General features: G+C 42.2%; 1 protein-coding gene across 3 annotated transcripts in view; it reads right to left on the bottom strand.

Annotated features, from left to right (window-relative positions):
- Positions 1–24,290, bottom strand: part of MYO1D (myosin ID) — a 343,759-nt gene that overhangs the window by 240,363 nt on the left and 79,106 nt on the right. For 2 of the 3 annotated variants that reach the window (XM_059147261.1, XM_059147263.1), the window contains exons 2-6: positions 10,734–10,942; positions 8,403–8,496; positions 6,043–6,208; positions 4,581–4,634; positions 2,989–3,084 (exon numbers count right to left, since the gene is read on the bottom strand). In XM_059147261.1, the coding sequence (XP_059003244.1) occupies positions 2,989–3,084; positions 4,581–4,634; positions 6,043–6,208; positions 8,403–8,496; positions 10,734–10,942 (619 nt within the window). Of the gene's footprint in view, positions 1–2,988; positions 3,085–4,580; positions 4,635–6,042; positions 6,209–8,402; positions 8,497–10,733; positions 10,943–17,680; positions 17,748–24,290 lie in introns of all 3 variants that reach the window. The other variant, XM_059147262.1, reaches the window with a different exon arrangement.

Genomic DNA, 24,290 nt, shown 5'->3' with positions numbered 1-24,290 from the left:
AGAAATTTACAGTGAAGCAATGGTAAGGGCCTATCTCAAAAAAGTTTCCCTAGAGCAGCAGTTGCAGAGGGCCTGACTGATCTTTTCCTCGGTGAATTTCTCCTCTGGTGGGGACACAGGAGAAGGGCACGAAGGGGTCCTCTGTACCTGACGAATACCTGTTCCTCCAGGACACAACAAGGAAAGTTTCTCCACCTACCTGGTTCTTTGACCTTGGGCAAGATACTTAACCTCCTCAAGTCTCAGTTTCCTCATGGGTAAGGTGGGCACAACAATACAGGGTTGTTGGGAGAATTGGATGAGAATCACTTCCCTAGTTCCTAGCCCATAAAAAGCACTAGACAAGTATCAGACAGAACTATTATTATAAACTGGAACTGTGCTGAAATTGCACAGAAACTAGACAAGAAATCTAAATGTCCTACTGTGGGAAACTGTCAGCTGCTAGAACCCTGGTTTGTTCACCCCTCTCCAAGTACCCTTGTCCTTCAGGACTGGTCTCCCCTGCAACCTCAGAGGGTAAATCTTTGTGGGTAGAAACTAATCACGGTGATCTCACTCCCCTTACCAAGGGACTAACTAGCTGTGGGCATGTGATGTTATTCAGGTCAATAGGGCATGAGGTTTCCCTAGCCTCAAAGGGACATAAGCCAGGAACATTTCCTCTGCCTGTGACTTCTGGAACTACAGCTGTCATTTTGGGACCATGACGAAAATCAGCCTAAGCACTCAAGCCAAATCCAGTGAGGATGGGAGAGTTTTAAGTTGGAAAAACCAATAATATCTGGGTCCCTACCAACACTGTGATGGCATTAAGTTAACCAACAGGGCTTCTCGTTACATGAGATAATTAAGTTCTTATTGTTTTGGGAGACTTTCATTTGGGTTTCCCTTCAACCCAAATGAAAGTCTCCCAAAACAATAAGAAATTAATTGTACATTTTTCCTCTATTTCTAGGGTAGTTAAGTAAAACTGTGATAGAGTATGCTTTATAGTTGTTAAAATCATTCTATCAACATATTTGTTAATGCAAAGATATTAAAATTATATTGTCATTTAATAAAAGCAAATTTATTTCATCAACGTTTATTTTATGATTCCATTTATATATATATATAAATATATATATATTTACATATATATATATATATATATATATTTACACACACATAGGAGTGCCTGACTGGCTCAGTAGGAGCAGCATGTGACTCTTGATCTCCGGTTCATGAGTTCAAGCCCTACAGTGGGAGTGAAGATTACTTAAAAAAAAAAATCTTAAAAACACACACACACATAAACCATCATCAGTAACTATCTCTAGAAGGTAAACTTTAGTATATTTTTGTTTCCTTCTGGTACATCTTTATTTAGGTTTTGACTATGATCATACATTATGTCTTTATTTTTGTTAGAGAGGGAAAAAAAAAGAGGCAGGGAGGAAGGAATGGGAATTGGATGAAAGAGAACCCAAGCCACATTCAGCTTTAGACAATGGCTAAATGTTCATTTAATACTTGCTTTCTGTGGGGGCACTACAGGAGTGGGCGAAAAGTAATTTGGTTAGTAAGACAATCTGATTAAAGAGGAACATTTCTGGTCATAGGCATTTTTTTTTAAATTTTATTTTCATTTACTTATTTGAGATAGAGAGAGAATGCATGAGAGGGGAAAGGTCAGAGGGAGAAGTAGACTCCCCACTGAGCAGGGAGCCCAATGCGGGGCTGCATCCTGGAACCCCAGGATCATGACCTGAGCCGAAGGCAGTTGCTTAATCAACTGAGCCACCCAGGCACCCCGGTCATTGGCATTTTTAAGTGCTGGTTTCACAATCCCTTCTGCATCCATGAGCGCTGCTGGCCTAGTCTCAGAAAGCTCAAGTGTTGCCCTCTATTGTCTTGTTTGTTTTCAATTAATTTTCTCCCAAACATCCTGCTCTGAGATGATTGTAAAACAAAACAAAAAAAGATCCATGCAACTTGAATGTCAAATAATGGAAAATTAATTGGGAAAGCCTAAATATCACTTATTTCCATGCATGGCAATAAAAATACAGCTAAACAGTAATGCAGTTATAATTTGTTTTAGAAGAATAATAGAAACAAAAAAGGAAACACCTCCTTTCCTTTCTTTCCTTTTATAAATTCTTTTTATTTCTCCCCTGACTACAAAAGCAATGTATTTTTTATTTTTTATTACAGAAGAAATTTAAAACATGGAAAAGTACAAGGGCACGGATACCTGTAATCTCATCCATTCAGAATCAGTAATTAAAACCTTGGTCTATTTCCCTCCATATTTTATTTTATATATTTATATACCTTTCTCTGACAAAGCAGGATAATATTATAATTACCATTTTATAGTCTACCATCAACAGACTACTATATTATTAGGATTAGCTCTAAGGTGACTAGCAGAACACTAATTAGAAATAAAAGAGTAGAAAAGCATCTGCATATGGGAGTGCAAAAGGCTCGCATGCAAGTGAAGGGAAAAAAGTGAAAAAATTTGAGGGCTGAATAGAAATGCTCCAGGGTCACAAAACTATCTCCAGGGTAGGTCAAAATCAATACAGCGCATGGAGATCTTTGATACTCAATTTCAACCAGGGTGCTTTTAAAGTTCTTTCTGCTTCCCAACTCGCCTGTGGCCAAACCATATGGCATCTTCCTCTGAAGTGGATTTCCTAGTCACACCAATGTTTTCACAGTGTCAAAAGAATTGGGATTAAAAACTGGAAAAACAAAACAAAATAAACCACAAGATCACAAGAGAAACTTCTTTCCTGTCAGATCAAACACAGAAACAGTTATTAAGTGAAGTTGTTGACCAGTAATGCAGCGAGTCTCTGTCCCTGAGAATTTAAACACCAGAATGGAAGAAAAGAGTCACTCATTTGCTTAAAGGCAGCAGGCTGGACCAGAGAATTACTTAATGTCCCCTCTGGTTTTTTGTCTGATTGGATATCTCAGAGAGGAAGCTCTTACCTTTAATTGAGCGCCTACGTGGATATAGTTGTAGGATGACAGGGATTTCTGGAGATGTAGAGAGCGTAGCATCTGCTCTGAACCTCCTTGAAGGAGCTGAAAGGTATTTAATTAAAAAATGAACTGGCAAAATACACGCGGAGCCAAGTACATCAAGTATTCTCACAATGGTAATCTGCTTTCACTATGGTCATTTGCTAAACAGGAACCTAAGCGTTGTGGTCACTTGCTTAGCTGCCTCATTATCCAGACAAGATAGAGCTGTGTTTCAGAATTCAGAAAAAGTCAACACTGCTGCTGAAGTTAGAGGTATCAGCCCAGGGTCACATGCTGAATCACACTGGAAACAAATAGCCTTCCTTCCTCAATTTCTCTATGGGGGGTGGGGATGGGGATGGGGGGGTGGGGGGGTGAAGCACCGCTGGATAACCACCACTGAAGGGTTGAACAAAGACAAATTTTAACACTCATCCAAGTGGGGAAAACACTGGGAAGAACTTACGAGTTCTGGACAGTTAAAGAACTATTTCATATTTGGTAGAAAACTAGTTTAAGGAAAACCTGGTGAACTGTCAACGAGAACACAAATATAATATGGGGAGCCCTTACCTACAGAACACGCCTTTGAAAAGCAGTAGGTTTCAATTCTCTACATTAAACTGTATGCTTTGTCTTACTTCAAAGGTGTAATTATCAGATTTTTAAAAGTGATCATTTAAACTAAATATACCAGAACTTGTGTATATATAAATGAGCACTATCTATTACAGCAGTTACCTAGAGAAAATGGAACTCAGCTGAGCTGTACTGTGTTCAACTTACACAGTCACTGCTCCATCCCTTGCAGAGACATGTTCCACATGGAAATCAATCTTACTTAGAGTTTTACTTTTAAAAAAGTCCCAAACAGCAATGCTTCATTGGATCACCCACTTTATTTCTCAGCACTGGCTTATGTTTTTTAGGGCTTTAAAAACTGTAATTATGTATCCTACTTGCTCTCGGAGCATAGACTTGCTAACAGAAGGGCTACTTTTAAAGTCTGCCTTTGACTTTAAAAGCATTCTCAAAAGAGGTATCAAATTTCTTTCAGAGCAATCACAGCTTTGATGGCTAAAGAAGACATTTCTCCCTTGAATTCATAATTAAGTAATCACATTGCCTTATAGCCTCCGGGAGCAAAATAAACTCAAGTTGTATTCCTGTCTCTGGGCTCCCAGATAATGGGAACAACAGCTTCAATTCAAAATAAAACACAATTAATTTAACATATTCAGAATTTATCATTTCAAAAGCTTTTACAGATATTAAACTGTTCTCTACATTGCAAAAAAATGGAGGGGATGTTCAACCAAGGCAGTCAACTCCTCTGGTGGGTTAACCACCTGATTCTTCTTTATAAGGATCACACACATCGAATCTCGGAAGCAGCACGTGGGCGAGCGTGTGCGTATGCACGTACTCATGTGTAATGTGTCCTGGGCCAATGGAGGCAAAGGAGGCACAGGACAGGGGAGTGTCCCGACATAAAATACTCATTCCCGGTACAACTGAGCCAATGATGGATTACCTGCACAACAAGAGATACTAACCTGATAAAAAGAATGAAAGCTTCTCTCTCCTGGCTGTTGCACAATCACTCGAGACTTAAAAAAAAAAAAAAAAAAAATCACATTAAATCGTTAATCTGAGAATGCACCCTGGAAACAAAGCACAAGCCAAGTTCTCAGGAAATTGTGTATTAACAGTGCATTCAAATGTTCTAAAGACCCCATGGATTACCCACCTAAAACTAGGCCTCTTCTGCAGGGGTTTCTGTGCTATTTTTAATGTTCTTTTTACTATTTAAAACAGAATTCTCTAAACTTTATAAAAATAAAGCTTTTTTTTTAAACCTGGAGCCTAAAGATGGGGTTTTTAGGAGGAAGAGGATTGGAAGTGGGAGAACAGGAAGGGCTGTTTAGGGTTCCCAGGGTCTGCTGGCATTTCAAAGAGCAATGTCTTATGTCCTGTAGTAAAATCAGTTGAAGCCCCTACCTCAGATGGCCCCCAAAGCCTGCACTCACAGGCCTCACAATGCACGTTCTTTCAGAGGAGGCCTTCTAATGGGCTCTGCACATAAAGTGAAGCCATAAAACATTCTGGAAAAAGACTGATGTTACCGGCATTTCCAGTTCTTTCCTAACTGACACTGATAAATACAGGTATTTCCTTAACGGTCTGACTTCAATTTAACAAACGAAAATAGATTATGCTCTGGTACGCTGCCATAAAGGACGCTATGAACAAATAGAAACTAGAAGAAAATGAGATTCAAGTTAGTTAAAATAAATGTACACAGAAGTATCAAATCAATATGCTATACGCCTTAAATATTTATGGTGTTAAATGTCAATTATATCTCAGTTAAAAAAAGAGTTGTATGGGCATGATTCTGTGAAAAGAGTGTCATTTCGGGGAATGGATGGGCTAACTCTTCCGTCATGTGTTCAGGACAATTAACAGCAGCAAGCAATGGTGGTGTGTCAAAAAAGTAGAACTGATTAGTCCTAGAATGTGTTTTGGTTAAATTTCTTTTCTTAAAGATTTTATTAATTTATTTGTCAGAGAGAGAGAGAGCACAAAGCAGGGGTGGAAACAGGCAGAGGGAGAAGCAGGCTCCCCGCCAAGCAAGAAGCCCGTTGTGGGACTCGATCCCAGAACCCTGAGCCGAAGGCAGACACTTAACTGACCAAGCCAATCAGGTGCCCCAGTTTTGGTTAAATCTTATCCAGAAGTTGGCACACATTCCCATATCACTCCCACCCCTGCCACACATGCACCTAAATCCTTATCTACAAAGCCCAAACTTTTCCCAATCTGATACGGCAGGAGCTAAGAAGAGCACAAAAGGAGAGTAACCTGTCCCAGAAAGTGAACTGAGGAGTGGGAAGGGAGGCAGAATAGGATTAAAAGCTACTTTTAAGTAAGTTTAAAAAATTCTACAAACATGATTAGGTTTAAAAAAAAGTCAGCACTGGAGAACATTATCCTCAGAAATGAAGCACATTTTACCTTCTCCAGTAAGTAGTTGTTGATATGTCCACCAATAGGGTCGCCCTTGAAATCAAAATTGATGTCCATGTATTTTCCAAACCTGCTTGAGTTGTCGTTGCGGTTGGTTTTGGCATTTCCGAAAGCTTCCAAGACACAGTTGGACTTAAGCAACATGTTCTTCACTCTTTAACAGAGAAATGAAAGTCAGTATAGAAAGTTCTCGAGGCTGCACCTTTTAGAAAAACTAGATTTTGTTAAAGTACACCCAAACATTTATACAAAGATGCTGACTGTAGCATTGTTTGAAGTACTAAAACAAACAGGCCCTAAATGTCCACCAGTAGGGCTGGATAAAAAAACTTTTTTTCCTAGTATAGGATGCATCGACAGAGAAAGAGGTCCAGAATACACTGATGAATGAGAAAGTAGGTTGCAAAATAGTATATGTTGCAGGGTCTTTAGGTGTCTGTGAATGTGTCTGTGAACGTGAGTGCATGTGTGCAGGCACACAGCTTAGTAAATGCTTAAAAATCCGGGAAGACCAGTGCATTTCACTACAGCGGTCTAACTTGACAGGGTAGGAGTCTGTGGAGTGGGATTTCAGGGGACTTCCGCCTTGGACAAATGCTGTAATTTTTAGTTTTTAGTGTTTTTTTTGTTTTTGTTTTTTTAAAGATTTTATTTGACATACAGAGAAGCAGGCCAGGGAGAGGGGAGCAGGCTCCCTGCTGAGCAGAGATCCCGATTCGGGGCTCGATCCCAGGACTCAGAGATCATAACCTGAGCAGAAGGCAGAGGCTTAACCCACTGAGCCACCCAGGTGCTCCTAATTTTTAGTTTTTAAGAGAACATGTTTTACTGACATAAAAATCTTAAAAAGATGTGTTCTGAAAAGAAAGAATAGGTGCCACATTCATTCCTTATTTAGTGAATGCTAACTTTCTACAGCGCAGTCTCCCACCGGATACTTTTTAACTTGATGCTGAACCCTTAAGTCTTTGTTTTTATTTCCCTGGCAAAACCTCTTGCGTGCGGGCCCACCTGCAGAAATCACTTTGGCCACTAAAGTAAGCTGATGTAACAGATCTACTCTGACTGTAAGTGACCCCATCACCACCCCAGCTTCTCTCTTCCCACACCAAAGTATACTTTAAAAATGTGGGGAGGGAGGATTGCACGCTATGGTAAACGAAGATGACCATCTTTAAAACTACATTAAGATATGCCCACGAAACACTTGACATTGTACACATGCCTGACTCTACTATACCCACTGGGTTTAGAAATAAAATCAAGTTAGTTCTCCTGAGTGTCTGCGGAAATTCCCATAAGTGACCCCTATTCGTGTGCCTGTCACAGGAGACTGTGAAGTCAGAATCAGAGGTGGGGATGTGTCCAGAAAACTGCCTCCTTGACCGCCGCCCGGTTATGCAGAAATGAGGAAAGCCCCGGTAGGGTAAGTCTCAGCTATACCACCTTCTTTCATACCCATATCCTTTCTTTCCTAGTCATAAAATGAAGGCTGAGATGTGCATGCGGAGGGCGATTCCGGAAAATAAACACTGAGCTTCACACTAGCAACTCTGGAAAACTTTTTTTCTCCCAAAAACTGCACATCATCTAAGAAACTTAAGTCATGGGGCGCCTGGGTGGCTCAGTGGGTTAAAGGCTCTGCCTTCGGCTCAGGTCATGATCTCAGGGTCCCAGAAACGCATCCCGCATCAGGCTCTCTGCTCAGCAGTGAGCCTGCTTCCCCCTCTCTCACTGCCTGCCTCTCTCCCTATTTGTGATCTCTCTTTCTCTCTGCCAAATAAATAAAATCTTTAAAAAGAAAAATCCATCCATTCGTTCCTTACGAATGGATAAGAAAATACTAAAGGCGCGTTCCATGCTAGCAGCCAGGTCCTACCGACAGTGCCCAGCAGCCCTCATCCTTATCTTATGCTGACAGCAGCGTGAAACTTAAAGAGAAAAAGGAATCATTCTTAGCGATTCTAATATCAGGGCTTCCGGCTCTGACAATGCAATGCAGGGATGCCACAGATCTGCCTCCCAGAGCCCTTTCCCTCCAGGGAGCCTTGGGCTCCTCAGCAGACAGTGTAAAAAAGACACAGTACAGTACAAAAAGCAACTTGAACAGTGGCATCTACCAGCATCCCCTGAACTGCCTCGGCTGAGCACCTGCAACACTGAAGGCAGCAGTTACGGGGCAGGGACTTTCATCCGTTGCAGTGTTACTTTGTTTCCTATTTACATAAAGGTTACCAAAGCAGTATTTCTCTATGAAGAAGCAAATATAAAAACCGACGGCCCAGGCAAGTCTGTATGGAAAACAAAGCCCCAATGAGAACGTGTCTCCATTTTCACACTACCCTTACCTTTCCACCTCGGCTCTCTGGCTGGGGTTGGTGATGGCCGCTATGTAGTGCATGATGTATTTACTGGCTTCGGTTTTCCCAGCTCCACTCTCCCCTGCGGGAATAGTTGTGCAAGGCTTAATACAGTTATTGAGACCAACAGTAAGCTGATTTCTAGTAGAGTAACTGCAATTCTTCATAGAATAATCACAATAATTGCAATGATCATTTAATAGAATAATTGCAAATTCTGAGGTTATTTACTTAAAATTCTTTGTTTCATTTTTGCCTTTTTTTTTTTTTTTTTTGAGTTAAAATCTTCCTGTCTTGGTACCGTCTAGGTCTTAACAGCTCTGAAAATGCTGAGAAAAGAAGCAAAACCATTATGGAAGTAAAATAACAAATAGATTCCAAGTTAAGATGGACTGCATAGAAAATATCAAGGGACAAAATGGGGTAAGTGAACTCCTTACACCTGAGTGTTGGTGTTTGGCAGTGACTCTGAAGCATAGTAGAAAAGAAACAAGCCAGTGCCTCAAACACCAGCCATGGCTAAATTCATGTACCCTTATGCTCTACAGCAAAATTTCTTTTAATCTTAATGAGGATGAAATATTCCTTTCAAAAAATTAAAATCAAGCGTCATTTTAGTGAAAACATAGCAGAATGCAACAGCGAGTTCCAGACATGGCGTCAGAGAAAAAGCAGGATGACTGGTATGAGGCGGGTGGAAGGGACCGGCTCAGCATGAGCTACCCACATTTTTAAGTGGAAATGCCTTCTGACCCCCAAACTCCACTTGCAGAAATGTATACTACAGAAATACTAAAAATACTAATGGGATCAAATAATAATACTAAAAATACTAATGGGATCAAATAATAATAATAATAATAATAATAATAATAATAAGTTCAAAGACTTAAGGAGCATTTCTGCAGACTATACTATGTGTCGCTGCTGAACTCGACAAATAACGTGGCTGCTGGTAGAGGACCAGGCAGATAAAGGATTCAACTATTCAACGGAATAGCACACAGCTGTCAGAGAGCCATTACTTCTCTAGCTGTGCTAAGGAAAAGATGTCCCATTCCATACTGTTAAACAGAAAAACAAGTCAAATAATAGCAGCTATAATTCTGTAACATAATTAGAGTTTATAATTTAATATGCATGTATGACGATATGTATTATACACAGAAAAATGTATAAAAAGGATAAATACTAAATTCACAGCTGTTAATGTTGGAGTTTTGGGGGGGTAACAAGATATTCAAAGGGGAGGGACATTTTACTTTTACTTTATATGCTTAAAGGATTGTTTATTCCCTCCTTCCTTTTATACTCAGGCAATATTGCTTTTATTAATTGAATATAATATAGTCCTAGGATATAATTCTCCAACACTAAGTTACTATAACTCCTCTGACCCTTAATATTCTCATCTAAAAAGTAGAAACACAACTGTCTTAGCACTCAGAACTGTTCTGATAACCAAAATGAAATAAAGTCATAAAAGCAGTTTTGAAAGTATAAAGACCTTAATGCAGATGTGAGGCATTATTATGACCAAAATAAATCCCCACAGCGTGGGCGAGGGCATCCTATGTCAGCAGGCAGATATTTTCCCAATCCTCAATTCACATGACCCAAGATTCTGGGAAGAGCTCAGCTCCAACAAGGTCTACTGCCTTCCTGCTCCTCAGACTTTGAAGCTCCAGCCTCCAGCCGGGACGGCCCAGTTCTGGTCCCCATGCCTGTTATGCCCTTTGACACTAACTCCCACTTGCCAATCTGACTTTGACTTGTACCGCAGGATTTCATTTTCTTCCTTTCATTCTGTTATTATTTAAAATAATCTTTGTTGGGATGCCTGGGTGGCTCAGTCATTTGAGCATCTGCCTTCAACTCAGGTCATGATCCTGAGGTACTGGGATAGAGCCCCGCATCGGGCTCCCTGCCTGGCAGGGAGCCTGCTTCTCTCTCTGCCTGCTGCTTCCCCTGCTTGTGCTCACTCATTCTCACTCTCTATTTGACAAATAAATAAATAAAATATTAAAAAAAAAATCTTTGTTATATTTTATCCAGTACTTTTATGTCATTGAGACGGGAGGAAGAATCTTTCATGACCAGAAAGTCCATCCACATGTAATGTGGATTTGGAAATGAATCAAGACAAGGCATTGGTTCGAATGATTTGGTGTTTGCTCCAATTTTTTTTCTCCTATAAAATTGCGTAGGTTTCTAACTTCAAAAAAAAAAAAAAAATCTATTGAGCAGTTTGGATCCTTGAGCACCTAGTAAGTGAAATGCATTTTGACCTTGAAAGCACAGGGATCCCCTTCTGAATACCTGATATCACAATACAAGTGTCTTTTGAGCGTCTCTTCATAGCTTTGTAAGCAGCATCCGCAATTGCAAAAAGATGAGGAGGTCTCTCGTACAGCTCCCGTCCTTTATACTGCTCGATTGTGTCTCTCCCATAGATGTTCAACGGCTTGTAAGGATTCACAGAAACAACGACTTCTCCAATGAATGTGTAGATGCGCCCTTTTACAAATCTGTAAGGAAGCAAAAGAAGCAGAGGAGTGGGTCGGTTATAGAGAAATGTTCTTTCCTAGGTGTCCCAGGAACAGTTTCTGAACTGACATCTCATTGATTCTGAATTAATTTTAGAGACAAAGCTTAAGGCTTTGCCCCTTCAGATGCTGCTGGTAGGAAAGACCAGTAGGAGTTAAAAGCCAAGAACGAAGAAAGAATTTAATTTAGGGGAGGCTGGATGTTCCCTATTTCCAAATACGAAAGGATCAGAAGGGGCTACACAAGAGCTCTAGTCAGAAAAGAAATAGAAGTTAAAGCAGGTCTTAGAATCTACTTAGCCAGATTTGCAATGATAAAGAAAACTGCCCAAATACATTTCTTTTTTTCTTCCTCTTGAAACCACAGTAAAATGTCAATAAAGGAATAAGAACACTAAAACGCGTAACAGAGAGAACGGTAGGAGAGAGGGTTCCGGCACACGTCAAATTCATGATTTTAAATGATTGCCTAAAATTTCACAGTGTAGATTATCATTCTTTATTCAATCATCTCCCTTCCTTCCTGCTATTATTCAAATAGGATATTATGAATAATACTGTAAAAAAATACTCTTGACACATAATCTTACGAATCAGTGCTTTTATTTCTGTGGGATAGCTGGTTGAAAGGTATGTGTATTTTTAAAAGTATTTATAATATGATCGCACCTTTTTACCATAAAATACTAGAACAGTGCCCCATAGATGATTTAGATGTCTAACTGTACATGAATGTATTTGATAAATGATGACACAAGCATGGAAAAATAGGGGGGACTACTTGTGATGTTTTAGGTACCCTTTTACACATACAACAGGGGGATGAGGAGGAAAGTCACGTGGATGGATGGAAGGAAGCCAGAGGAACAAAGGAAAAAGGAGTAAAACAAAACAAAACAAAACGAGACAAAACACAACCCAGCATACATGATATGATTGCAACCGCACAGAATTATGTGTCTGTATTTACAAAGAAAAAATTTAAATATAAAACTTAGAAGCCCCATATCTCTTCACTATTTATACATTAACTCACACATGTGACACCCGTGAACCAGGCCAACACTCAAACGGAGGTTTCTACACAAACACCTGCCCCTGCCAAAAGGCACAGGTAGACACAGAGTTCGTATCTGAGAACGAAGGGAGTGGTGAGTTGGGCAAAGTGCTCGCCAACAGACAGTGACCGTGCCTGGAAGTACTCTTGCCTAGGACCAGTGCAGCTGGGAAAGAACGAATTCTCTGGAAGCGCAAGGCAAGAAACTTCAACTTCCTTCACAATGGAATGAAGGCTGCTGGCTATAATTAGGAGTGGAAACAAACAGATGCTGATAATGTCAACAATAAATTAAAGCCAAGATTTTTATTAAGTCATGTACATTTAAGTAAAAGCTATTAATAACCACTTTAAGGTTGTCTTGTGAATTTTTCTACCATGGTTTTCCTGTGAATCCTCCCTCATTGGATGCAGTGTTTACATGGTGGTTAAAAGCCTGGACTCTGGGGTCCTCTACATCTGGTTCTGAAGGCTCAGACTGCAAATATAATAGCTGTGAGACCTTGAGAAAACTACTTTGCCTCCATATGTTTCAGATTCATCTGTAAAATGGAGATAATTATACCCCTCTCTCCCTTTGGCATTGAGTAAGTACTTAAAAAAAAAAGGGTAATTAATCTTGTTTCCAATTATGCTCTGCATGAAAAATATTTTTAATAAATGCTTTTATTTTATATTAACATTGCTACTTAAATCACAGCAATCCCTACACATGAGGAATTAGTTCAGTGATCATAATTCTGCTTCCCTGCCTTAGCTGTTAATCAACGAATGACAAGTCACAAGCAAAATGTCCACGTAACTCATGTTCAAACACCCACAAAAATAATAAAAAGCTAACATTCACTACCCAGGCCCTTCTGGCTTAACCTGCAAATTTGGAGGACACGCTCAACAACTGTCTTCAAGGATAAGAATTAAAGGGACATGATTCTTTAGTTTTAGAGATACTGTCCAAACAGGAAAAATTAAAAAAGGATGTTAGGAAAATAAGATTACCTCACAAGTCTGGAACTCTGTAAACTAACACACAGCACATAGCATCTGAGATCAGAATGCTGATCTAAGACTCCAGGTCTGCCTAATTATGAAATTCCATTTTATTTCAAATAGGATATTCTGCTTATCAAAACTTCTAGACATCATGTTTGTAAAACTCAATTAAAATAGGTATATAAAACCACCAAATGTATAACTATTCATGTGAAGAGAGTGGCAAAGTGTCAACAAAATATAGTATTAAATACAGTACTTCGGTAATTTATAAAATGTTACAAACTTGCTTGTATCTGGTTATCACAAATGAAGCTTTCAATTTGGGTAAGGCTTAAAATTACCGCTAGATGGTGCCAGTATCACTTTAACAACAACCGGATAGTCCAGTTTGCTTTGGGAAAACCCTCAGGTTAAGAAGTTTGCCCTAAAGTAATGTAGTCACCTGCCTGGTATGCTTCTGTAAGGAACTACTGTAATTATCCTCCACGACAAATAAGGTGATGCCAACTCTAACAAAAAACCAAGGAAGGCATTTTTTAAAAAAGATTTTATTTATTTATTTGAGAGAGAGAGAGAAAGAGAGAACATGAGAGGGGAGAATCAGAGTGAGAAGCAAACTCCCCGTGGAGCTAGAAGCCCCATGCGGGACTGCATCCTGGGTCTCCGGGATCATGACCTGAGTCAAACGCAGTTGGTTAAACAGCTGAGCCACCCAGGCGCCCACAAGGAAGGCATTTTTACGCCTTCTGTGTGCAAAGCTTTTATGACAAACTTTCATAATGCATTCGTCAAACATTTATTCAATATCTACTGTGTGCCAGACATGGGGCCTGACTCTGGGAATTAAGAAATGAACAAAGAGCAGGGAAGTAGAGCAAATAAATAGTAACAATACGACAGGTAAGATAATAAAGGCATAAAATGTACTGGCAAAGATGGTCACGGCACACCCCTTCCAGTGAGGTTCGAAACTGACTCCGAGACCTGTCAAACCCTCCCTGTCCCTCCTCCCTGTGTCTCTGCCTCACTCACTCCTGCTCTACATTAATGAGCTACATAGAGTTCCCAAGGTTTGTGACAGTTCATGGTTTGGCCACGGGTCTATTCTGCCTAGAATACCCTCTCCCTAACCAGTCTCTTCTTCCCCTGTCTGCTCAGCCAACTCTCACTCTTTGCAAAAGCCCAAGCCTCAGCTCCTCCAGGAAGCCAGTCTTGATACCCCATCTCCAACACTGACATTTTGGTCTTTGCTCTGTTCAGATTTGTTTTTTTCTTCAGAACTTCCAAAATACTTAAAATACCTTAACAATGATTGATTCTTAAAACTCAATTTCTTGGGGCACCTGGGTGGCTCAGTTGGTTGAGCGTCTGACTCTTGATTTTGGCTCATGATCTCAGGGTCATGAGATCAAGCCCCGCATTGGCTTCCGCTGGGTGTGGAGCCTGCTGAAGATTCTCTCCCTCTCCCTCACCCACTGCTCATACACACACACAACTCTCTCTCTCTCTCTCTCTCTCTCTCAAAACAACACCACCACCTCAATTTCTTTAAGAAGTTTAAAGATATTTATTATGGGCCAGGTATTTTCACAGGCTTCTGAGCGAAATAACAAGGTTCTAAAAGTGTTTTTTTTTTTTTAAGTTTATTTATTTTTTAGTAATCTCTACACCCAACATAGGGCACAAATTTACAACCCTGAGATCAAGAGTCTCATGCTCTCCCCACTAAATCAGCCAGGCGTTCTAAAATGTGTTTGAATTAATAATGAGTATTCGTGGAGAAGAAAGATGTGAATGCCGTTGGAGGACAACAGTCTTTTGTACCGGAATTCTGGAACACTTAAAAAAAAGTAGTTCCATTAATTTGCCCGTCATTTATACAAAAGATAAGCCACAACAGGAAGTTGAGATATATGGGTATACGACCATGCAGGGAAGTGTGACCCTGGAGGAGGAGGGCGGGGGGTGTGCACATCAGCTGATACTACAGAAAATGAACTGCTACCTGTGGACTAAGGTGAACTCCACAGGAATTCTGGCATGAAGGCAGGACCACGTGGCAAGACTGGAAGAACAAGAGGGAGGCTGGCCTTCCTTGAGCAGAAAGCATGTGTCAGGGAATGTCAGGCAACCACTGGAAAAGTAGGAGGGAGCTGGATCTGATCGCCGTGAAAGGCTTTGAAAGCCATTCGATGTGACTGGAAACAAGGGATCAGGGAAGACTTTTCTAGTTAAAGAGGTCAATAAGGCTGGCCCTCAGTGAGGAGAGTGGCACCGGAAAGGAGAGAAAGAGAAATCTGAGTTACTTCGAAGGGACATTGGACAGAAGCTGAACACTTATTGAATACAAAGGGCAAAAATATCTTTAACTTTGAGCTGGGTGGAGGAGAAAAGGGAATTCACTCCAGATGATGAGATTTCAGAGGGACCCTCAAGGCTTCTAAGGTCAGTTCACCCACTAACAGAATTCAGTGCTGTCCTTGATCGACTTCTTAAACAACATGAAATCAATTGTAATCAGGAGGAAAATTCTCTGTGAATGATATATTAAGTGTTCAACAGAATCCTCATTCATGAGTAAATACTACATATTTCGTAAGAACATACATGCTTTCAGGTAGGAGCTGCGTAATCACATTGATTTGGCCTGTTTTTCTTCCCTCTTTAATGTACGTGAAATCCTGAGTTGCTGGGAACATCGTGTTGCCTAGGAAACGTATTCACCTGCGCAAGCCATCTCTCTGCCTTCTACTATCTCCTCAAGAAACTCCAGCCTGCCGCCCAAAGCTAGTTTCCAGTGAGACGGCTGAGTTCCCCAACTGATTTTGTCTTCACTTTAAGTCGATGTCTCAGCAGTCTCTGACATGGACTCCTGCTTCCTCAACACACTCTTCTCGTGGCTTCTGTGAGGCCACCTTCTCTAAGATTTCCTCCTCCTCATCTCCTTTGCTGGCCCCTTCTTTTCTCATGATCTCTAAACACTCAAGTTCTCTAGGGTTGGGTCCTGGATCAACTTCAAATACCACCTAAGGGACTTCCATTTAAGGAGGACAGAGTTAGGTTATCTTGGCCTTACTGCAACCCTCTGAATCATCAAGAACAACAAAATGAAGAAAAGCCAGAACACATGACCTACTAGGAAACAAAAACCCAGCCACAACTCTGAAAGATGACTTAATGAAGGATGGTTGTGAAGTGCCATGGAAAGTCGACATAGTTGAGCGTGGTCGCCTCGAGAGAAGAGGCACCTTTGCAAACGTCAGGTCCTGAGGAATTCTCCAGAAGTAGGCAGTTCACTGCTATAGGAAAAAAGGATTAAAAGAAACTGACAAAGCGCAGATCAAGAATATCCATGAAAAATAAGTATGTCATGAAGGAGAAAGCGGATGGTAAAATATTTCTGCGTGAAAGCAGAGAATGTAAAGGAAATATAATCCATTAAACCAGGAGATCAAAGAAAACATCATTTAAGAATAGAGAAATCATATTTTAAATGATCTTTTGGAAAAGGAGGCAGGAAACCAGTAGAGCTGAAGGAAACAGAAGAGGAGAAAACAGAAACAAAGGCTACACTAGCAGGAGAATGGGAGCGGACACTGCTGAACCCAGGGGCCAGAAGGTGGAGAAAAGTGACAAAAGAATGTGGAAAACGAAGCTGAAGTAGAAAGAAGAAAGTACAGAAGTGGGAGGTAGCGGGGATCACATGACAGGTGTTCCCAAAGACTCTGGTATGGCAAGGGTGACCTTTCAAAACAGCAAACAAAGACGCCAACAACATATGTCAACAGACAGTGTTAGAAAACAGACCAGGCACCTGGAAAAACAAAGATCGTGGATCATCAGCACCATGGCTTAAACTGTGGCCTCCCCCCAGAAAGATATACTGAAGTCCTACTCCCTGGTGCCCGTGCAAGTGTCCTTATTTAGAAACAGGGCTTTGCAGATGTAAACAAGATGAGGTCATCAGAGTGGGCCCTAATCCAACATGACTGGATGATGACACGAGGAAAAATGCCCCGTGAAGATGGTGACAGACAAGGAGGACACCATGTGATGACACAGGCAGACAGATGCAAGCTAAGGTCACCCCCAGAAGCTGGGAAGAGGCAACCAAGGCTGTCTCCCCTACCGGTTTCAGACAGAGCACCTGGTTTGTGCTCTTCTGTTACAGCAACTCTAGGAGATGAATTCAACTAGTTATATCGAAATAAATTCCATGAAAATGGCCAGGTTTCACTTGCATTTAGAGAAATTAAAGAAACCAACAATATGGCACAATTTTCTCCGGGTCGAGAATGGTACGAGTGAACAGCGTTCAGCAAGCATACGAGGTCTCAGGTGTCTTTCCCATCGCCGGGATCATCCTTATTGGCGTGACTCCCTTTCGATCCACCCTCCATGACATAGAAATCGAAATGATCATTCCTATCCTTAAATCTCTTCAGTAGGAAGCCTCAATGCAAAGCCGATCTGACATCCAGATGTTGGTTTCTCTCACGCCAACTCCTCCTGAGGACTGTGCCTTAGCCAAGAACAAAACGAGATCTCTCCCCACGTGAAGCACCCAGCCCACCAGCAGCCCACGCTGGTCTCCTCTATGGCAGTTACCACAAGAAGTTTCTTGTTTGTTTGCTGTCTGTCTCCAGCGGAGACAGACAGTTATTTACCTTGCTCGTTGCTTTATCTTCAGCATGGAATACAGAGCCTGGAATTTAGAAGGGGCTGCTTAAGTACCTGATGAATCAAAAAAAAAAAAAAAATGAAGGGACGAAGGAATGAGTCCCCCCAGCCCTCCTCCCTTCTCTCAGCAAATGATTTGCATCCTGCTTCAGGAGAAAATTCAGGCCATCAAGTGTGCAAGACTAAATCACCCACCATCATTACCGTTTTTTAAAAAAGATTTATGTACTTAGTTTCACTTTTCTTATTTCCTCATGAGTCAAACATAGGAGGTGGGGAGATTAAGTATAGCACGATATCACCTAGTTTTTAATGGGCCATATCTCTATGTTCTACCCCAAAAGAACCTTTCCTTTCATACGGGCAGCTTCACGTAATCTAGATACAAATAGTAATTTATATTCCAGGAAAATGTAATTAAAATAGAATCTACTCGGACTTGCCCTGTGAGACAGGTTTTTCACAGCTCTGGAAGGAAGCTGCAAAGTATTGGTGTGGGGGTGGTTGGCTTGGAACTGGAGGTATCCGTGTGACCTCGGCGTGTGTGGTGGGGCACAGGGAGGGGAAGGTAGGGACAGGTGTATGTGCACACACACTTCCTAGCTCTGCCTTCTGAGGGAGCTTAGAAGCAATAACACACAGACGCTGCCTAAAAAGACCTAGGGTGCCGTAGAGAAGAGCTGATTCTGGAGATGAGACTGGGGAAGGACAAGGGGAGTCTGGAACATCTTCTTGAGCCAGAAAGTAGGGGAGTACTCAGAGAATAACAGGGACCTGTTAAAAGAAACAGGCACCAAAGTGAATGGGCTCCTACTGGCCAAAACCTGGAACCACGGGAGCAATCAAGTAAGTGATGTCAGTGACATAGTCCCCCAAATAAAGTAAGAATCTAGGGGTCCATACTGATCTCAAATAGAAGTGGAGAAGGAAAAGCTCTTCCTTATTGTGGAATGACAATTAAGAAATACGGAAGGAGCAATGAGAGTTAGAAAATGATCCGTGCATGGGAAAACTGGGAACTGAAGGTGGGACAAGGAACAGGGTATTCACACGGCCGCAAAGTGTCTCCCCACAAATTACTTAGTAGTTACAAAGTGAAAGACAAAGACAAATTGTATGGGAGAGAAACGCTGTGACCCCTTACACCAGATGCTCAAGGTTAACGTCTCCACTACCGACACAAACTGACTCATGTGCCTGGGACGGTTAATTTTGCGTATCAACTTGACTGGGCCATGAGATGCCCAGATATTCGGTCAGACAGTATCCTGGGTGTGTCTGTGGGGGTGTTCCTGGGTGACAGCAACATTAGAATCAGTCCACTGAGCAGAGCGCTCTCCCCAGTGTGGGGGCCCTCATCCAATCCAGAAGGCCTGATGAGAATGAAAGGGTGAGGAAGAAACAACGCTTTGTCTCTCAGCCTGATGGTCTCTGAGCTGGGACACAGATCTTTTCCTGCCCGCATATCCAAGCTCAGACTAGAACGTGCACCGCTGGCTCTCCTGAGACCCCAGCCTGCCGACTGCAGAGTTTGAACTCCTCAGCCTCCATAACCTCTCTATTTCCTTAAAGGAAACTATTGTCCTCTATGTGAGAATATAAACACACACACATTCTACTGGTTGTTTTTCTCAGGAGCAGCCGGACTAATACAGATTTTGTGCCAAGAGTGGTTGCAGACAGACAGGATTTTAAGAATGAGGTTTCTGAGTTAGTTCTAGAGTTTCTGGAAATGGCTTTCTGATCGTATTTTTAAAAACTTGAGAGAGGGAGCGCACGAGCAGGCATGAGCAGGAGGGGCAGAGGGAGAGGGAGAGAGAATTTCAAGCAGACTCCCCACTGAGTGCACGGCCTGATGTGGGCCCCGATCCCAGGACCCTAAGATAATGACCTGAGCTGAAGGCAGACAGCTGAGCCACCCAGGCACCCCTGCATGGGATACTCATAATTAATCTTATCTAAGAAGTCAGGAGCTGGATTGCGCATGTATTTGCGAAGATATCTGGAAAACTAGCAAATTCATGAGGTTGGCTGGTAACTCCCCACGTCACTAGACAAAAGGATAAATTTAAAGAAGGGCCCAAGGATTCAAATTCCTAGCTCAAGTGTGCAAAAGTCCCTAAAAGCTTCTGTGTGTGCCCTGAAGGACAGCCTTATTTCCTGGAGCCACAGGCCTTAGAACACAGATAAAAACAGTGCCTCCAGATACGAAGCCGTGAGGACACCCCCCCGCCCCCCCCCCCCCCGCCATGGTATCCGCCCCAACACATACAACCTGAATTAATTAGGAGGAATCATAAAAGAAACCTACGTGGAAGGACATTCTACATAATAACCGGGGAATTTCACAGGCAAGAAAAAGGAAAGGCTGAATGAGAGCCCGCATTTTAAGCAATTAAAGAGACATAACCAATAAATGTGAGGCACACTCCTAGGAAGGTTCTTGGAGTTCTTGCGTTCTTCTATAAATGTGAAATTATATCAAAATATAAAGTTGCTAATTAAAAAAATCCAGGCCTCCAGTAGGTTTAGATCTTTTTAAAAGATGTTTTTATTTCTTAGAGAGAGAGCATGCATGTGAGCACAGACTGGGAGAGGGGCAGAGGCAGAGGGAGAGAGCGTCCTCGAGCAGACTCTCCACTGAGCAGGGAGCCCGAGGTGGGGCTGGACCCCAGGACCCCAGGACCCTGAGACTGCGACCTGAGCATAAGTAAAGAGTTGGATGTTTAACTGACTGAGCCACCCAGGCACCCCAGATTTTTATTTATTCATTTTGAACAGGCAATATAGACTCCTAGTAAAAGATTCAGAAGATAGAAATGATCAGAGAGTAGAAAGTGCTTCTCATTTTCCCACAGCGTCCCTTGCCAGAGGCAGCCACTGCTATTGGTTTTCTGTGAATTCTTCTAGAAATAGGTCTGGTGTGCATGCGTGCGCATGTGCGCACGCACGCACACACACACACACACAGTCTTTTTTACATGAATATTTTTTCTCTAATTAAAACATGTGTCTTGGCGATAGTTTCATATAAGTAAATAGAGAAAACCCTCATTTTTTCTGCCTGCGTGGTATCTCATTTCATGGGTGAAGACGAAATAACATATTTAATTATTTGTTATGTGATCTATGTATTTGTTGTTGTATTGTTATGTAATTCATATTACCTATAATTAAAGTTATATAATTATTTTTGTTGCACTGTTATGTAATTTATGTATTATGTAAGTTATATAATTTAATAATCCATACTGGACTTTGAGGTTGTTACTATCTTTTCTACTATGAACAATGCAACCATAAGTACAATGGCATCTTATTTCTTTGTGCATACATGTACATATTGCTATAGAACACATTTCCAGAGTTAAAGTTGCCAGGTCAAAGGATACATGCAATTTAAACTTGTGAATTTTTGTCAAGTTATTCTCCAGAGAGGCTGGCTGCAGCGATTCGTACTTTCAACTACACTTTGTTTGCTGGGTGTGGGTTTTTAAACCAACGATGCTGGCCGATTTCAAAATGACAGCTTATAATGCAGTTTTAATTTCAAAGTACATAAAACTTTGACCCCTTTCTTTATCGATGTACCAAACTTATGCAATGCTCGTTAGCTTACTGCCAGCTTCCAACAAGCTCCGTTCACTTTCCCTAGTTCTTAGATGAGACTTTCTCCCAAGAGTGAAGGCATCTTGTTGTTGCTGCTTCTGGCAAAATCATGGTCTCCATGAGATGGAATTAATCCATTTAACCCCCTTTGTTAGACTGCACCATCCTGAAGTGGGCAGGGACTATTTGTTAGAAAGATTAGGAGTGTCAGAGTCCTCCAGCCCTGGAGCCCTAGGTTTGAATCCTGGCTCTGCTAGTTACTGATTGTGTGCGTTCATAATCATCTGAGTAACTAGTAAGTGCCATGTGCCAGGCACTGTGCCAAGAGCCTGAGCTACAAAGAAGAATAAGGCACAGTATTATTATGCCAGAGCCAGAAACAGACAATGCCCTGAAGTAAGCACAATGACAGAGGATTGAAAATTGACTTATTTTTAAATTTTCAACTTTTATTTTTTAAAAGATTTTATTTATTTATTTGACAGAGAGAGATCACAAGTAGGCAGAGAGGCAGGCAGAGAGAGAGAAAGAGGAGGAAGCAGGTTCCGGCTGAGCAGAGAGCCCGATATGGGGCTTGATCTCAGGACCCTGAGATCATGACCTGAGCCGAAGGCAGAGGCTTAACCCACTGAGCCACCCAGGTATCCCTAAAATATTTTTTATTTGTGAGAAAGAGACAGAGAGAGAGCATGAGCATAAGTTGGGGGGAGGGGCAGGAGGGAGAGCAGACTCCCTGTGGAGCAGGGAGTCCATTGTGGGGCTCAGTCCCAGGACCCCTGGGATCACGACCTGAGCTGAAGGCAGACATTCAACCATTGAGCCACCCAGGCACCCCTAAAAATGACACGTTAAAAAAATGTATAATTTCCCTCTGGCTCCCATTCTGTTTCTCTCTTGCTCTTGTATGCATGAGCTTGGGGGCTAACACGCACCTCCCCACCCCCCACATCATACTGCTTTAGAAAAGATTTAAGGCAATAACAAAGAAAAGATGCTATGGAAGCTCAGAAAAAAAGAATACCCAGCCTGGTTTTAGGAGCAGGAGGGTTCAAAGAAGATATCCAAAAATTAAATTTCCTGACATCTGAATTACTTAAGGGATTTTATACTCTCCAAGCAGGTAGATCTAGGCACTTCTTGACTTATTCTGCCTTATGAGCACCTGAAACAAGATGCTTTACTTTGCCTTTTTCTCAATATACTGAATGAAGGCTCGAAAGAGAACGTTTGAGGAGACAACCCAACAGTGCAGCAGCAGTTGACCCTGGCACCGAGCTCCCGGGACAGTTCCACGAGACAAGACGCTCCGCTCCCGGGAGCACTCACGCACAGTGACACGAGGTCCTCCTTTATTATGAGCAGTACTGCCAGCCGTCCGGACGGCAGTCATGGCCCTTCTCCCTTCAGGTCCCCTTGTCCGGGGCGCCACACCTGTGCTATGTCGCGTTCACCCTCATGGCGACACGGCTGTCTCTGGTTTGCGTGCTGGATTGCCATCCAGCTTGGCACCGTGTCCAGAAGGGGTTCTCCTAGTAGTTCACAAGGGCCTTCTGAAGTCAGAAAACCTCCCACAGGAATGGTCAGGCTTTCCACAGGACACAGGAAACTTGGGAGGGCCATGGGCAGGGGTTCAGCTCTCTGGGTTCTTTTTTCCAGAGCCATCTCTCCTCATGTGAGATGGAAGCAGCACAAAAGCTAGTTAACCAGAAAGTGTGGTCAGGAGAGGCCTGGCTGAATTATTTTACCTTTTTCTTTCTTTCCTTTTTTTTCTTTCTTTCTTGCAATAAAAAACAAAAAACAAAAACAAAAACAACAAAAACAAAACAAAACAAAAAAACCCCAAACCCTATGTTCCATAAATACATTTTTAGAGAATGCTTGTTTTTTCTTTTTTTAAAAGATTTTATTTTATTTATTTGACAGTCAGAGATCACAAGTAGGCAGAGAGGCAGGCAGAGAGAGAGGAGGAAGCAGGCTCCCTGCTGAGCAGAGAGCCCGATGCGGGGCTCAATCCCAGGACCCTGGGATCATGACCTGAGCTGAAGGCAGAGCCTTTAACCCACTGAGCCACCCAGGCACCCCCAAGAATGCTTGCTTTTTCAAAACATATTTCTATTATAATAGTAAGACATGCCTTGTAGAGAAGTACTAACTCTAAAAGTTCTTAACTGCTGTCTTTAGTTTTCTCTGTAGTCACTTGTTCATTCATTCAGGAGTTACAGCGCCCACGTTCCAAGCACTGTTCTGGGAGCCATGGTGGAGGGATGAACAGGCACAGCTGTCTCCCACCTAATTCAGGGTCATGAGAAGGACAGCCACTGACTGGGCTCCAGGAAGACGCAACAGAACGTGCAGTGCACAGGTGGAGGGAGGGAACAGGGCAGGACACAGGACCACAGGACAGAGGAGCACGAGGGCTGCGTGGGCAGAGGCGGGTAGGAGAGACAGGCAGTGTCATGGGGTTCTGCACGGTATCTCAGGAGCAGAGTTTAAGTGCTGATCACATTTGCCTTTTGCAAGCCCTGTGACTTCAGGCTGCAAAGGACCGAGGGCCTGGCAGTAGAGCCGCAAGGAGGCCACCGCCTGGGTCCTGGGAAGGGATGGCTGGGGCTCCGGTTGGGGTGGTAAGCTGGGTCTGAGATTCCTTAGGGAGAGCCAAGGGGAGATGCTGTTTATTCTTCTTTCTCTTGTAAGCTTATTAAACCTGACCCTTTGGACACAAAGGGGCCAGTGCCCAGGATGGCAGACACAGAGTATCAAGAGCACAGGGAGGGAGACCTGAAATCCCACCTGTCACCAAAGGCACCTGCTCTGTGGCCCAGGAAGTCACAAGACATATTCGGGTTTTATTTTAATTTTTTTAACACCTGAATTTGATCATGTTGTTACTCAGCAATTCTACCTTCCTGGTATAAGGAATTAGCAGAAACACCTTCCCCACCTGAGGGCAAACTACTGAGGTCCCAGACAGTGTAGTTAAAACACACT

Source organism: Mustela lutreola, chromosome 15, assembly GCF_030435805.1.
Source record: "Mustela lutreola isolate mMusLut2 chromosome 15, mMusLut2.pri, whole genome shotgun sequence".
In the NCBI taxonomy this organism is placed as follows: domain Eukaryota; kingdom Metazoa; phylum Chordata; class Mammalia; order Carnivora; family Mustelidae; genus Mustela; species Mustela lutreola.
This window is presented reverse-complemented; position numbering and strand designations above follow the sequence as displayed.